This window comes from Arvicola amphibius, chromosome 8, assembly GCF_903992535.2.
Source record: "Arvicola amphibius chromosome 8, mArvAmp1.2, whole genome shotgun sequence".
Classification (NCBI taxonomy): domain Eukaryota; kingdom Metazoa; phylum Chordata; class Mammalia; order Rodentia; family Cricetidae; genus Arvicola; species Arvicola amphibius.
In genome coordinates this window covers 64,322,343-64,339,891 of record NC_052054.1, presented here as the reverse complement: position 1 = coordinate 64,339,891, position 17,549 = coordinate 64,322,343, and the positions used below count along the sequence as shown (strand labels likewise).

The 17,549-nt window shown below is 37.4% G+C and overlaps 1 protein-coding gene across 4 annotated transcripts in view; it reads right to left on the bottom strand.

Annotated features, from left to right (window-relative positions):
* Nucleotides 1–16,126, bottom strand: part of LOC119820421 (vomeronasal type-2 receptor 116-like) — a 32,298-nt gene extending 16,172 nt beyond the window's left edge. For all 4 annotated transcript variants that reach the window (XM_038338713.1, XM_038338717.1, XM_038338714.1 and 1 more), the window contains exon 1: nucleotides 15,930–16,126. In XM_038338713.1, the coding sequence (XP_038194641.1) occupies nucleotides 15,930–16,126 (197 nt within the window). The remainder of the gene's footprint in view (nucleotides 1–15,929) is intronic.
* Nucleotides 16,127–17,549: the final 1,423 nt, after the last annotated feature.

Sequence of the window (17,549 nt, the reverse complement as noted above, 5' to 3'; positions counted from 1 at the left end):
AGGTAGAAACATCAATTAACATATAAATGTAGACGTATCTGAATTTCACCGGAATTTCCAGTGATGGGTATAAAAGACAGAATGATGTGTTCAATTTACCTGATGCCAAGAGAGCACATATTTCAACCCATATTACTATACCATAAAAATATTCAATTCTCAGTGACTGAGAGAAGATATCCTTGATATATAAATTTAAACAGTATCTATCCACAAATAGAGCACCACAGAAGGTACCACAAGGAGAATTCAACCCTGAGAGGTTAATTACATGCATGAAAACACAGGAAATAAAGAGCCTCTTCCTAGGAAAACAGGAACAGGAAACATCCACACAAACCACCACCACCAAAACTACCACCGCTGCCATCAACAACAAAAATAATAAAACAGATATTTAAAAATCACTTGAAATTGATATTACGTGGTATTGGCTCCAAAATAAAAAGACATGGACTAAAAGAATGAATGTCCAAGGAGTTCATCCTTCTGGAAATGATAAACATACCTCCAAAACAAAGATTGTTATATCTCAAAGTTAATGAATGAAAAAAAGGTTTTCATGAAAATGCCCTAGGAAACAAGATAGTGCAGTTTTTTTTATAACATTTAACAAAATATAAAAAATTTAAACCTCAGATTAATACAAGAAAATGATAAAAGTTACTGCACTTTTATTATAGTAGACATCCCAAAGATTATATTTCACTTCTTAACATCTATAGTATAATTCATGGGAAAAATATTTGTAAAAGAAATATACCTAAAACTTAATTCACACACTATATTTTAGACATTTCAACATACCACTTTCTCCAAAGGACAGGTCATCTGAACAAAAGCAAAGCAGAGAAATACCCCTTGTAAGAGACATTATAAAGAAAAGAACCTATCAAATATCTACAGAATGCTGGACACAAACATAAAAGAATAATTCATCTTTTCAGGATCTCATGGAACGTTCCTCAAAATTGACCATATACCTGGTCACAAAGCAAATCTCAAATGATGCAAGAAAAATAAAATAACTCTCTGCAACCTATCAAAGAAGCAGAGATTAACCTGAATATCAACTTAAAGAGAAAAACAAAAAGCTTCACACTGATGGAAAATAAACAACTCTCAAATGAATGATGAGGGAATCAAGACAACAATAATAAATTAAAGACTTCTTAGACTTAACTAAATAGGAATACTACATACACTCAAATTATGGGACAAAATGGAAGCAGTGGTAAAAAAATGTCATTTATCTAGCATTTTACAAAAAAATAGGTTATATCTTATACTATCAGTTTAAAACACACCTAAATGCTATAGAACAAAAGAAATATGGGCATCCAAAAGGAAAAGACACAGGAATAATCAAAATGACATTTGTATTTAATAAGTTAGATAAAAGAGAAAAATAATAATAGGCAATAAAACTAAGAATTGATTCTTTGAGAAAATCAACAAGAAAGACGAATCTTTATCCAAAAAAACATAAAGATTGAATATATAAATTAATAAACTCTGAAATTAAGAGGAGACATAAAAATATACATCAAGGAAATCTAGATAATTATTAGGTCTTACTTAAAAAACTTACAATAACACAATTGTAAAATAAAAAAGAAAAGGATAATTTCTCACTAGAACTATCAGATTAAATCAAGATCAGAGAAGCAGTAGAAGTACTTCTGCAATTCCTCAGGAAATAGAAACAATCTTTAGGAGTCTCCCCACCAAATAAAGCCCAAAGATAGATAATTTTTAGCACAGAAGATTAACAGATATTTCAGTAAGAGCGAACAACAGTTTTTGTCAAGTTATTACACAAAATATAAACAGAAGCTAAATTGCCAACTTCACTTTATGAGACCACAATCATCTGATACACAATTCACAATTTATTTGATTATGAAAGAAAATTTCAATGAATTTCCCTTTTGAATATCAGTGTAAAATACTCAATGAAATACTTTCAGACTGAATCCAAGAATACATCACAAAGATAAAGACCAACTAGGCTTTATCCCAGAGTTTGGTGGATGGTTTGACATATGAAAATCAGCCAAGCTCTTCTCACTGCCCCCCTTTTGCGTGTGCACACGCGCCCCCCTCTCTCCCCCCTCTCTCCTTTAATAAAGCTTTATGTCTAAAAAAAAAGAAAATCAGCCAATATAATTCACCATATAAGCAAACTGAAAGAAAAATACAACATCATATTCTCATTAGATGCTAAAATTCCTTTGACAAATTCCAACAGACTTTCATGACATTAGTCTTTAGGAAAGTATGGATTCAGGGAACATACCTCAACATAATAAAACTATTTACAGCTCTCCTGGGGCCAACATAACAATAATAGGAAAAAAACTCAAAAATTTTCTATTAATATCGGAACCAAGTCAAGGTTGTCTATGCTCTCTATGTGTATTAAACATATTATTTGAACTTTTAGTAAGATCAGTAAGACTGTCAAAGGACATCAAAAAGCTACAAATTGAAAAGAAAGAATCTAAAATAAAGGTATATGCAGAATATATGAGAGCATATATAAGTGATTCAGAAAATTATAGCACAGAATCACTACAGCTGAATCACTCATAAAGTGGTGGGATACAATATTAGGTTAAAAAAAGGTAGCCATCCTATTTAATAATGACAATGAGACTATGAAAAAATCAGTTGAACAACACTCTTCATAATAACCAGAAACGATGTAAAATAGCTCTATGTTCCTATATAAAGTAAGTGAAAGACTTTTATATTGTGTATTTTGATTACGTTCAAACTATCATATTATATTCAATGTTCCCAAGAGTGATGATAGTTTGTATTAAGTTGAAGGGTGTAGCTAGCTATTAGCTGACCAAAATTAACCACAGAAGTTTTGCAGGAGAGAGGACAGATACTCAGAGGAAGTAATAGTGGGACATTAGAGAGGAATTTGACTCTTTTGGATGGGGAAAAAAGAGATATGTGGGCATTTGTTGCTTCTCTGCTACTACTCTGATTGTTCAGGCTCTTACATTGATAGCTAACTCCTGAGTTTTTATTGATAAAAAATAATTAGCTAAAAACATCATCTGGCATTCAACTCTGGGCACAAAATCAAGAGTTAGCCAGTCACCCTGAGCTTTGTAGCTACTTTAGTGACAGTCTCCACAACTGGATTTTCTTCCCTTGCCTCCAGTCATCAAAGTAAGTCTGTCATCTTCCTTTTTCAGCCTCTTACAAGAGTTTCTAGCTGTTGCCAATTCCCAGAGACCAAAGACCACAGGCCTTAAAGTTCACAGGCAAAGTAACTCCAAATATAACACTAGTTGCTGGCTGATCACTGACCAGCTCTTCCTAAAGGCAGCCCCACTCCCTCACATCTTGAAGCAGTTTTCTCTTTTGCACATTTCCATGACTACATTAGTGGCTTGTCTTTCTTTCCATGGGTTGCAGACTTTCCCTGGACCTCATATTACAGCTGCTTCTTCTTCAGTTGAGCTGCTTCATCATAGATATGAACTGCACACACATACACACATAAACACAGAAATGGCTACACTCAGAGATGCTCACATCCATAGAGAGATAAATGCATATTACAGTCACATACTCATTTATACATACTCACTCATTTGTGCAATGACACACAGATAAACACAGTGGCATATGTAGACAGAGATACATATAAAACCCAAAGAAACACAGAAAGAGAATTTGGCAAATGAGATATATAGACACACATACGTGCATATTCTCAGACAAATACACACAGGGAGAAATACATAAATACAAATAACCACACAATGAGACAATGACATAGAGAAATTTATGCACATATACAAAGACATAACAAGAGATACACAAACACACATAGAAACACAGATACACATATTTGCAAGCACATATAAAGAAATATGAAGAACATACACATAGGCACATGAAGAGACATTGACAAACACTCACAGGCAGATATACATAAAAAATTCCCATAAAGAAACACATAGATATAAGGCAAATTTATGCTCACTTCTAAGAACAGAAAGAGATGCAGCTATACTGAAGCATACACTAAATACACACACACACACACACACACACACACACACATTTATATATAATATAGAAACACTGATGTAGAAACAGATACAAAGAAACACACAAACATACATTCATACAAAGTGAGAAATCTCCATTCACATAAAGGAACATGCATGTATTCACAAAATTGAATCACAACACAGTTTCTTCTGTAATTACTCTTAGAGTTATATGTGAGGTCCCCAGAGTCTACATGAGGGAAGAATCAGTTAAGGAAACTTATGGAAACATCACATTCAATAACTTACCACATATGTGACAATTAACAAAGGAGTGTTCATCTTATCAATATGGAGAACATTAATAACTAAGGACTGATATGTTTTCAATATTAGAATGGGATGATATTCATATGCTTTGTAGAAATCACTGATTTTCATTGATAATTAGTTTCTTCCCTGGCATTGTCTGTATTGAAATTTTATAGCAAAGTCTAGATTTATTAACACAGTAGAAAAATGTTCAGAAATTTTTCTATATGGTGCATATTTCTTAAAATACTAGATTTTGGCATCTGAGAGCTTCTAAGCACTATGACATTGATGACACCAAACATAATCCAATAAAAGGCGTTCTACCTTCAAAAATTTAATATCAGATTTTTTCCTATCATCCACTGACTGTTTATCTTTTTTTTTCTCATTTTTTTAATTAAAGATTTCCATCTCCTCCCCCTTCCCTCCCCTCCCTTCCACCCATACCCCCACTCCACCCCTCTCCAAGACAAAGAGCCATCAGGGTTCCCTATACTATGTTAAGTCCAAGGTCCTCCCAGCTCCCCCTAAGTCCAGGAAGGTGAGCAACCAAACTGACAAGGCTCACAGTGAGCCCGTCCATGCTGTAGAGTTCATGTTCATTGCCGTTGTCCTTGGTTTCTCAGTCCTCCTCCACCATCAGCCACATTCAGAGAGCCCGGTTTGGTCCCCTGTTCCATCAGTCCCATTCCAACTGGACTTGGTGGTCTCCCATTAGATCTGTCCCACCGTCTCAATGGGTAAACGCACTCCTCATGGTCCTGACTTCCTTCCTCATGATCTCCCTCATTTTGCTCCTCATCGGGACCTTGGGAGCTCAGTCTGGTGCTCCTATGTGGGGCTCTGTCATTTTCTCCATCCAATGCCAGGTGAAGTTTCTATGGTGATATGCAAGATATTCATGAGTATGACAATAGGATCTGGACATTTCTGGCACCCTCTCCTCAGCTGCCCAAGGACCTAGCTGGGGGTGTCTTCCTGGACACCTGGGAACCCCTCTAGAGTCAACTCTCTGCCAACCCTAGAATGGCTCCCTTAATTAAGATATATAATTCCTTGTTCCCATATCCACTTTTCCTATATCCCAACCATCCTATTCCCCCAAGTTCTTCCCATCCTCCACTTCACACTTTTCTCTCCCCCATCCTCCCTCCCCCCATCCCACCCCACTCCCAAGTTCCCATTTTTTTGTCCGGCAATCTTGTCTACTTCCAGTATTTAGGAGGATAACTATATGTTTTTCTTTGGGTTCACCTTCTTATATAGCTTCTCTAGGATTTGTTATGAATTATAGGCTCGATGTCCTTTATTTATGGCTAGAAACCAAATATGAGTAAGTACATCCAATGTTCATCTTTTTGGGCCTGGGTTACCTCACTCAGGATGGTGTTTTCTATTTCCATCCATTTGCATGCAAAATTCAAGATGTCATTGTTTTTTACCGCCAAGTAGTACTCTAATATGTATATATTCCACACTTTCTTCATCCATTCTTCCACTGAAGGGCATCTAGGTTGTTTCCAGGTTCTGGCTATTACAAATAATGCTGCTATAAACATAGTTGAACAAATGCTTTTGTAATATGATTGGGCATCTATTGGGTAAATTCCCAAGAGTGGGATTGCTGGGTCCTGGGGTAGGTTGATCCCAAATTTCCTGAGAAACCTCCACACTGCTTTCCAAAGTGGTTGCACAAGTTTGCATTCCTACCAGCAATGGATGAGTGTACCCCTTATTCCACAGCCTCTCCAGCAAAGGCTTTCATTGGTGTTTTTGATTTTAGTCAATCTGACAGGTGTAAGATGGTATCTCAAAGTTGTTTTGATTTGCATTTCTCTGATTGCTAAGGAGGTTGAGCATGCCCTTAAGTGTCTTTTGGCCATTCAAACTTCTGTTGAGAATTCTCTGTTCAGTTCAGTGCTCCATCTTTTAATTGGGTTAAATAGCATTTTAAAGTCTAGTCTCTTGTGTTCCTTATATATTTTGGAGATCAGGCCTTTGTCTGTTGCGGGGTTGGTGAAGATCTTTTCCCAGTCAGTAGGCTGCCTTTTTGTCTTAGTGACAGTGTCCTTTGCTTTACTAAGATGCTCAGCTTCAGGAGGTCCCATTTATTCAATGTTGCCCTTAATGTCTGTGCTGCTGGGGCTATACGTAGGAAGCAGTCTCCTGTGCACAAATGTTGTAGAGTACTTTCCACTTTCTCCTCTAACAGGTTCAGTGTGTTCAGATTGATATTGAGGTCTTTAATCCATTTGGACTTGAGTTTTGTGCATGGTGATAGACACGGATCTACTTTCATTCTTCTACAGGTTGACATCCAGTTATGCCAGCACCATTTGTTGAAGATGCTTTCTTTCTTCCATTGTGTGCTTTTAGCTCCTTTATCAAAAATCAGGTGTTCATAGGTTTGTGGGTTAAGATCTGGGTCTTCTATTCGATTCCATTGGTCGACTTCTCTATTTTTATGCCAATACCAAGCTGTTTTCAATACTGTAGCTTTGTAATAGAGTTTGAAGTCAGGGATGGTAATGCCTCCAGAAGTTCCTTTATTGTATAAGATTGTTTTGGCTATCCTGGGTTTCCTGTTCTTCCATATAAAGTTGATTATTGTCCTCTCAAGATCTGTGAAGAATTTTGATGGGATCTTTAAGGGGATTGCATTAAATCTATAGATTGCCTTTGGTAGTATTGTCATTTTTACTATGTTGATCCTCCCAATCCAAGAGCAAGGGAGATCCTTCCATTTTCTGTTGTCCTCTTCAATTTCTTTCTCCAAAGACTTAAAGTTCTTGTCAAATAGGTCTTTCACTTCCTTGGTTAGAGTTACCCCAAGATATTTTATGCTATTTGTGGCTATCATGAAAGGTGACGCTTCTCTGATTTCTTTCTCTGCTTCCTTATCCTTTGTATATAGGAGGGTGACTGATTTTTTGGAGTTGATCTTGTATCCTGCCACGATACTAAAGGAGTTTATCAGCTGTAGGAGTTCTTTGGTGGAGTTTTTCGGGTCACTTATGTACACTATCATATCATCAGCAAATAACGAAAGTTTAACTTCTTCCTTTCCATTCGAATCCCCTTGATCCCCTTGTTTTGTCTTATTGCTATTGCTAGAACTTCAAGCACTATATTGAAGAGATAAGGAGAGAGTGGACAGCCTTGTCGTGTTCCTGAATTGGGTGGGATGGCCTTGAGTTTCTCTCCATTTAATTTGATGTTAGCTGTCGGCTTGCTGTAAACAGCTTTTATTATATTTAGGAATGACCCCTATATCTCTAATCTCTCCAAGACCTTTACCGTAAAGGGGTGCTGAATTTTGTCAAATGCTTTTTCTGCATCTAATGAGATGATCATATGGTTTTTATCCTTCAGTTTATTTATATGATGGATTACATTGATAGATTTTCATATGTTGAACCAGCCCTGAATCTCTGGGATGAAGCCTACTTGATCATAGTGGATAATTTTTCTAATGTGTTCTTGAATTCTGTTTGCCAGTATTTTATTGAAAATTTTTGCATCGATGTTCGTAAGTGAGATTGGCCTGTAATTCTCTTTCTTGGTTGGGTCTTTGTGTGGTTTAGGTATCAGGGTAATTGTAGCTTCATAAAAGGAATTTGGCAATGACTGTTCTGTTTCTATATTATGAAATACCTTAAGGAGTATAGGTATTAGGTCTTCTTGGAAGTTCTGGTAGAATTCTGCATTGAACCCATCAGGTCCTGGGCTCTTTTTGGTAGGGAGGTTTCTGATAACAGTTTCCAATTCTTCGCGACTAACAGGACTATTTAGAGCATTTACCTGGTCCTGGTTTAACTTTGGTATATGGTACTTATCTAAAAATAGTGTCCATTTCTTTTACATTTTCCAATTTTGTGGCATACAGGCTTTTGTAGTAAGATCTAATGATTCTCTGAATTTCCTCTGTGTCTGTGGTTATGTCCCCCTTTTCATTTCTGATCTTATTAATTTGTGTGTTCTCTCTCTGCTGTTTGATTAGTTTGGTTAAGGGTTTGTTAATCTTGTTGATTTTCTCCAAGAACCAGCTTCTTGTTTCATTGATTCTTTGGATTGTTTTCTGTGTTTCTATTTTGTTGATTTCTGCCCTCAGTTTGATAATTTCCAGTCTTCTACTCCTCCTAGGTGAGTCTGCTTCTTTCTTTTCTAAAGCTTTCAGGTGTGCTGTTAAGTCTCCAATGTGTGCTTTCTCCGTTTTTTTTTTAAGTGGGCACTTAGTGCTATGAATTTTCCTCTTAGCACTGCTTTCATAGTGTCCCATAAGTTTGAGTATGTTGTGTCTTTATTTTCATTAAATTCCAGAAAGACTTTAATTTCTTTCTTTATTTCTTCCTTGACCCAGCTGTGGTTCAGTAGTTGACTGTTCAGTTTCCATGAGTTTGTAGGCTTTCTGGGGGTAGCATTGTTGTTGAATTCTTATTTTAATCCATGGTGATCCGATAAGATGCAGGTGGTTACTAATATGCTTTTGTAACTGTGGAAGTTTGCTTTGTTACCGAGAATGTGGTCAATTTTCAAAATGGTTCCATGAGCCGCAGAGAAGAAGGTATATTCTTTCCTGTTTGGGTGGAATGATCTATAGATGTCTGTTAAGTCCATTTGGTTCATTACCTCTATTAAGTCTCTTAATTCTCTGTTAGGTTTCTGTCGAATTGACCTGTCCATTGGTGAAAGAGGAGTGTTGAAGTCTCCCACTATCAGTGTGTTTGGTTTGATGGCTGTCTTGAGTTCTAGTAATGTTTCTTTTATATAAATGGGTGCTTTTATATTAGGGGCATAGATATTCAGGATTGAGACTTCATTCTGATAGATTTTTCCTGTAATGAGTATAAAGTGTCCCTTTCCATCTCTTCTGATTGATTTTAGTTTGAAGTCAACTTTGTTAGAAATTAGTATGGCCACACCCGCTTGTTTCTTAGGGCCATTTGCTTGATAAACCTTTTCCCAACCCTTTACTCTGAGTTGATGTCTGTCTTTGTGGTTGAGGTGTGTTTCTTGTAAACAGCAGAAAGTTGGATCCTGTTTTCGTATCCAATCTCTTAGCCTGTGCCTTTTTATAGGTGAATTGAGTCCATTGATATTAAGTGATATTAATGACCAGTGGATGTTAACTCCGGTTGTCATTTTTTATTTGGTAGTAGAGATTGTGTTTTTCCTTTCTTTGCGATGTGCTGGTGAAGGGTCACTGGATGTCTGAGTTATTTTGGGCAATGCTGGACTCCTTTGTTTGTGAATTTCCTTCTATTACTTTCTGTAAGGCTGGATTTGTGGCTATATATTGTTTAAATTTGTTTTTATCCTGGAATATTTTGTTTTCTCCATTTATAGTGAATGAAAGCTTGGCTGGGTATAGTAATCTGGGCTTGTATCCATGGTCTCATAATTTCTGCAAAACATCTATTCAGGACCTTCTGGCTTTCATGGTTTCCATAGAGAAGTCATGTGTTTGTCTGATAGGTTTACCTTTATATGTTACTTGACCTTTTTTCTTTTGCAGCTCTTAATATTCTTTCTTTATTCTGTATGTTTTGTGTTTTGATTATCATATGGCGAGGGGATGTTTTTTTTTTGATCCAGTCTATTTGGTGTTCTGTAAGCTTATTGAACCTTAATAGGAATATCTTTTCTTTAGGTTTCGGAAGTTTTCTTCTATAATTTTATTAAATATATTTTCTGGACCATTGAGCTGTATTTCTTCTCCTTCTTCTACGCCTATTATTCTTAGGTTTGGTCTTTTTATTGTGTCCCAGATTTCCTGAATGATTTGTGATGAGAATTTGTTGGATTTGCTGTTTTCTTTGATCAGTGTGCTTATTTTCTCTATGGTATCTTCAGAATCTGAGATTCTTTCTTCTATCTCTTGTATTCTGTTGGTTATGCTTGTTTCTGTAGTCTCTGTTCATTTACATAGATTTTCCAAATCCAGCTGGCCCTCGGGTTGTGTTTTCTTCCTTGCCTCCATTTCAGTTTTCAAGTCTTGCACTGTTTCCTTTATCTATTTGATTGTTTTTTCTTGGTTTCCTAGGATATCATTTACGGATTTACTCAATTCTTCAAACTTTTTGTTATTCTTCTCGTCCATTTCCTTAAGGGAGTTTTTCACCTCCTGTCTAAGGGACTCTATTACTTTCATAAAGTCAATTTTTTCTACTTCTTCTTGATTAGTGTTTTCAAGTCCTCCTGTTATAAGTTCGCTGGGTTCTGGTGCTTTCATGTTGTTTTTCAAATTGTTGGAGGAATTCTTGTCCCCGGCGCCCAAACAGGCTGAGCTGTGGGATTTTGTGGCCCCAAAGACGGGAGGATGAGGCGGGGGTGGGGGGGTCCTGGGTGCTAGCTGGGAAGGGACAGGAAGAGAGAGGCAGTATCCGGGGAGAATAACCCCTGCAGGAAGAGCAGGAAGTGTGCGGGTGGTGGGGCGTGTTGGGGAATGTCGGTGTCCCTCTCTGGGCAGCAGCTGCGGTTCAGGCACTTACTCCTCACTCACCCCAATGAATGATGGATCATCTGGCAGACTCTCAGGTCCCCTTGCAGGCCAAGCAGCTTGCTGACAAAGGGCCTACCTTGCTGTAGGCAGCAGGCTAATGAAGGAGGGGACCCCTGACTGTTTATCTTATTGAAGAATCTCACTCACTGCATGGGACACAGCATGCACAACATGGGCAACAGCATACACAGCACTGTATACATCATAACTGCTCTCAATAAAGGCCCTATAAAAAGTCTGTGCCATTAGTCATTCCAGTGAGGCATTGAATAAGAAGGTCTTTAGTTTCTGCCACATAGAAACTGATACTTCTAAACTTCATCTACTTAATCTGGCCAGGTATTCATTTGAGTATTTGAGATTGGTCCAAGTAAGGTCAAAATTTAAAAAGCATAAATCTAAGCAGGTAGGTTTGCAAAAGTTAACATCCCAAGGGATGAGTCAATTGTGAAGTCTCTAATTCTTATAGAGACATCCAACCTTTTGTGAGGTGGTGACCCATATTCTTTGGATACGTAATGATTCTAACATTCTAAAGCACACAGTTAGAGAACTGTCTGTGTGACCATAAATGAAAAATAAATTGTGGATGATGTCATGATTTGGTTATCATATACTTCAGGTCTTGACAAGTATAAATGCATGTTGACTGTGATCATATTCATAAAGTCAAAGCAGACTGCATATTTAATATAGCTTTTTTTAATTATGAGAGAATTTGAGCACCATCTTCATTGTCTGAGATGGGCATCCCAACCCAGTTCTAGTTCAAGTGAAGCATGAAAGGAATCATGGCCAGAACTAAAGATGCATCATTGTGGGCCATCTGATACAGAGAGGGAAACTGACCACAATCACTTAGGATAGGATGGAAAGGTGCATAGATAAGCTGAATGAATAACCTGCAGTACATGGGTAAGCTGAATGAACACAGGGAGCAGCTAAAGTAGCATGCACCCCTAAGAACTTAAAAACACTGTTCTGTCAAGTGTTCTAGAAAACCCCCTCACTTGTTAATCTTTTCTCAATTCTGTTACACACAAGGAAATGTAAAAGCCCCATCAAGTCTCTGAATAGTAGCCTATAACCTCACATTTTGACATCCATGTGTGGCCATTATCTTCCTCACACTTTTCTTAGCATCTGGGAATAGTACCAATGAAGACACGGATTTCTTTCAAACATCCAAAAATACTCACCTGCTGAGATTTGTAGAGACCTGTGACCAATCCTATTATGACAGATGTTGTTCAATAAGGTCCTCTAAGCGCCACAGTACACCTGATTTTGTCGTTACAGACATAATTGGGGGGAGTTTCTTTATTTTGTTCAGATCAAATGAATGAGACTGTGTAATTGACCCAATATTATAGCACTCCTGCTGGTAATTGAAATACTAGTGACATATTTGTTAAAAGTTCAGGGTTTTTGCTACATCACCATTGTAAAAATTCAAGAACAGAGCAAACTGGCAGTTTTCAGTTTCTGTTCTATAAAAGGCAACAGTGTTTATTATGGACAGACATCTATATATAATTATTTGTAGTAAAAAGAGGATTATCACTTACTGGACAATATTCCCAAGCTCCCTCAATAATTGAAGCAAATGTCCTGTGTTGTGAGTTTGGAATGTGATAAGTTGTTGGAAGGTTAAAATACTTTAAAAGTTCATGAAAGTAAATCTCCCATAAATAAGATGAGCCATTTGCAACTTTTACAGAAAAGGACATGCATCTATGGTTTTTTAGTGCTTGATCAATCGATAAATAATAGATACAGGCTTGTGGTGATACAGAAAACCTGATCATATATTCAGTTTGAAATAATTGAGCAATATTAAAAGTACATGTAATGCATTAGCCAAGATTCAGGTAAACAAACTTAACTGGATGAGGCATTCAAGGAATGAGTGGTGAGTGCACAGTAGTCTCTTGGGGGTAATGTTTGGCTCCTGTACTAATAATTCTTTCATATTTAGTCGACAATATAGTTAACATATTCCCTCATGTCTACCATCACTATCTTGTACTTTTATCTTTCTGGTTTATCGATTAAAGGTACAAAATGTTCTTTAAATATTAACTTTTAATACATTTACCTATCAGACTACATTTGGTAAATAAATTGATTTGTGTGTATGGACATGAGAAATACTCATATAGACCATAAAAGGGAATGGATTTCACAATTTTCAGTAAAATTGGTTTTTATTTGTCACTGGCCTTGAATGCATAATGATACACCTACTCCATTTCATAAATGCAGAGATTAAGGGCCTAAACCACAAAATGTCCAAGTATTTAATGCTTAAATAGGTATGTTCAATGTAATTGTACCTGGTATATCTGAAAACTTAAATTTTCTTCTACAGAGCACCTTTTGTCTACATTTCCAGTTATAATCTCACACCACTGGCATGCAATTGAGAACTGTGTACATCTGGATATTACAGTGAGATTCATTTGTGCCAGTATTACAAGCTTGTAAAGAACAATAATATAAAGTGTGCAATGTATGGAAAATATTTATGAATTTTTATAATATTCATAGTCACCAATACCATTTTGTGTTCATGTTTGCCCTTAAATAATATCAACTACTACTACTACTAATAAATAATAACTCCTATGTCTTCTTACATATTATCTATCATATGAACAATAAACAACAAACTCAAACATTCACTTTCATACTGAATGATACATTCAGACTTAAAAACAATCTACTTTCTATTTTGATTTCTTACCTTTGTGGTATCTTCATGAATAAATGTAAATACCTCTTCATGTTGAAATAAAAAACAATCTTAAAATAATTGTTACTACCTTAGGGAAAATGCCATCAAAGTTTCGTTAATACTCAACATGAAATTGAGATAAGAATTTATGGAAAAACAATGACATCTTGAATTTTGCATGCAAATGGAGGGAAATAGAAAACACCATCCTGAGTGAGGTAACCCAGGCCCAAAAAGATGAACATGGGATGTACTCACTCATAATTGGGTTCTAGCCATAAATAAAGGACATCGAGCCTATAATTCGTAAAAATCCTAGAGAAGCTATATAAGAAGGTGAACCCAAAGAAAAACATATAGTTATCCTCCTGGATACTGGAAGTAGACAAGATTGCCGGACAAAAAATGGGAACATAAGGGTGGGGTGGGATGGGGGGAGGGGGGATGGGGCGAGAAAAGTGTGAAGTGGAGGATGGGAAGAGCTTGGGGGAATAGGATGGTTGGGATATAGGAAGGGTGGATATGGGAACAAGGAATTATATATCTTACTTAAGGGAGCCATTCTAGGGTTGGCAGAGGCTTGATTCTAGAGGGGTTCCCAGGTGTCCAGGAAGACGCCCCCAGCTAGGTCCTTGGGCAGCTGAGGAGAGGGTGCCAGAAATGTCCAGATCCTATTGCCATACTCATGAATATCTTGCATATCACCATAGAACCTTCACCTGGCATTGGATGGAGAAAATGACAGAGCCCCACATAGAAGCACCGGAATGAGCTCCCAAGGTCCCGATGAGGAGCAAAAGGAGGGAGATCATGAGCAAGGAAGTCAGGACCGTGAGGAGTGCGTTTACCCATTGAGACGGTGGGACAGATCTAACGGGAGACCACCAAGTCCAGTTGGAATGGAACTGATGGAACAGGGGACCAAACCGGGCTCTCTGAATGTGGCTGATGGTGGAGGAGGACTGAGAAACCAAGGACAACGGCAATGAATGTGAACTCTACAGTATGGACGGGCTCACTGTGAGCCTTAACCTTCACCTGGCGATGGATGGAGATAGAGACAGAGCCCCACATTGGAGCACCGGACTGAGCTCCCAAAGTTCTGATGAGGAGCGGATGGAGAGAGATCATGAGAAAGAAAGTCAGAACCATGAGGGATGCGTTCACCCACTGAGACGGCAGGACAGAACTAATGGGAGACCACCAAGTCCACTTGGAATGGGACTGATGGAACATGCGACCAAATCGGACTCTCTGAGGGTGACTGATGGTGGAGGCTGACCGAGGAGCCAAGGACAATGGCGATGGGCTTGGTCTCTATGACATGGACGGGCTCTGTGTGAGCCTTGTCAGTTTGGTTGCTCACCTTCCTGGACCTGGGGGGAGTTGGGAGGACCTTGGAATCAACATAGTGTAGAGAACCCTGATGGCTGTTTGGCCTCAAGAGGTAAGGAGTGGGGGTGTGGGTGGAGGGGAGGGGAGGGGAGGGGGAGGAGGAAGGGAGGAGATGGCAATTTTTAATAAAAAATAAATAAACTGGAAAAAAAAGAAAATAAAAAAACACCTTCTGTAGCTTTTCTCTGTCCCCAATAAAACCCTAGCCTTCCCCACCCCACCTGTGTATATGTCCCAGATTACAATAGAACTCTTTGTTTATTCCCAAATGTAAATTATTTTATTTGAATCACCTCTAGATTTTCTTGGATCTTGACCGAATGTAAACCTCTATCCTTATGAAGCAAGGCTAATTTATTCAGACATTGTTCCCTCATGATCGATTAAAATATTAATTAATGGACAAAAAAAAAGAATTTATGGAAGTGAAACACTAACTCCTGCACAGTAAAAATTAAGAATTGTTTATGATTTGAGCTCTGGAGGTGGCACTAAGTCTATATCTGAAAAGAACAACCAACAATACACAAAATCAAAAGTGAACAGTGCACAAATTGGTAAAAGACGAAGCTATAATTAGTAAAATCATTGAAGAGAAAAATAAGACATAAATTAAATAGTGTTGACAGTGAGTAAACAGTTTAGATCTATAGAGAAGAGACACGTGCTTTTTAAAGAATGGCAAAGAGCTAGTAGGTACGACTCTCAAGTGTTGAAAAGCATCACAAGCTGCAGCTGCCACTCAGGTAAGTGCAAAGAAAGTAAGCAGTCACCACTATTAGTGACAACTCATATTTCAAAGAATACAAACATATCATTTATACAACAAAAAATTCTTACTTGAAAGAGACAGTGAACACTGTCCTATGGAAATAAAGGCCTGTGGTTGTACATATATTTCTGACCCCCTTTGAAATATTTATGGTGACATTTACATAGAAAATTCAAAGAAACTTACTGTGTATTCAGAATGTGGTTGAAATAGTCTTTCTCCACAGGCCGCTGCACTGTTGTAAGGAAGAAGACACAACCTGTCACCAAATCTTCGTCCTTGTCTTTATTCTCTTTCATTCTCCAAAAGCACCTGGGTTGAGTGAACCTGGACACAAGAAGTGGAATGTTCAAGAAAAAGAAGAGAAAAATCAAAGCAAACATCTCTGGCTTTCTTGAAGCCTGGGCAGTGTGTGTTGTGAAGTGCTCTTCAGATCAGGACATTAAATGGGTACCCATATTTTCCCACCTGCTTTTATTTCTGCAGCCAAAGCAGAGGATATTTGTGTATTCATGATTCCTTTATTTCCCAGTTGATTTCTAGCCTTTGGGGAATCTTGGACACATTCTTCCCCTATGGCTATGCACCTGATATGCATGTGATCAAATTTGTTTCAGAAATATATATGAGGAGAATTCAGGTAGTTTCATGACATCATTTAATTTTGTGGAAATTACGGCTCCATGGGGGATGTCATTTTGAGAAAAATTTGGGGCCATGACTGCCAGAACAATATTTTTATGTTAATGCCTTTAGAAATGATATCAGTGGCTTTTGTTAGATGATCCACATTGAGACAGGGAGGACACACAAAATTGAAATTCCTAGTTTCACACTGGGAATTCTTTTACAAAATCCCTGTCAGGGAACAACATCTATGGTTAGAGAAATTGAGTTTTGCACAACTTGCACAGTGGGGCTTATATTACAGGACTGACAGTAATAGAATATCTAACCAAAAACTGTGCTTCCATTGTCTTGAGAACATATAATCAGCTGCCATTCTAAATTTTTCTGAATCCTGCTGTTCTACAATCATCAAATCACCATAGAATCAGTTATATTAATAGCATTATAAAATGTTTTTGAATATCAACAAGAACACTACAGATTCTATATTCAACATTTCAAACACTCAATAATATCTTTTATACCTCCTCCAAACAATAAATAGTAAATAGAAGATAAGGTAAATATTTTATGTCTAAAACATAATCTCCTTCATGATTTCCCTTCATGAGCCTCAGTTTTCACAGATCAGTCATTTGTCCAAATTCTTCTGCTTTATCTGTGATTTACTACAGTGTTTTTCTCATTTTAGATTCTTGTAGTGGTTGTGAATATGTCTTGTGAAAATATGCAAAGGAAGGAGATACTGTGAAGTGACCATGTGCTCAATGCATATTTTATTTTCTTTTGCCTGAATTTAAGCAAGCTTTAAAAAATTTACATATTGACTAAGAAGGACTTTTCTCAGGACCAACATCTGGAAACGTTCCAGGTTAGTTACTCATAAATTCTTATACCATTTTCCAACTCAACTGCTTTGCTTGCCTTCTAGAACCTGCATTGCTAGTGTGAAGGTGCATTGATGAGTGTGAGCAGATGAGTCCCTTTCAGTGAATGGATATGGACTGCAGCAAAAGCAGAACAAAAATAGGGCACAGAGGCCCAAAAATATGAGCTTATTTCCACGTTGACCAAAAGTCAGAGAGTTGAAAAAATACCTCTATTCCTTCAAGGTTATTGTGTTTCTACCTCAAACAAAGGTCCCATGTAGATTTAGATCAGAGAGTTCTCTTTCTC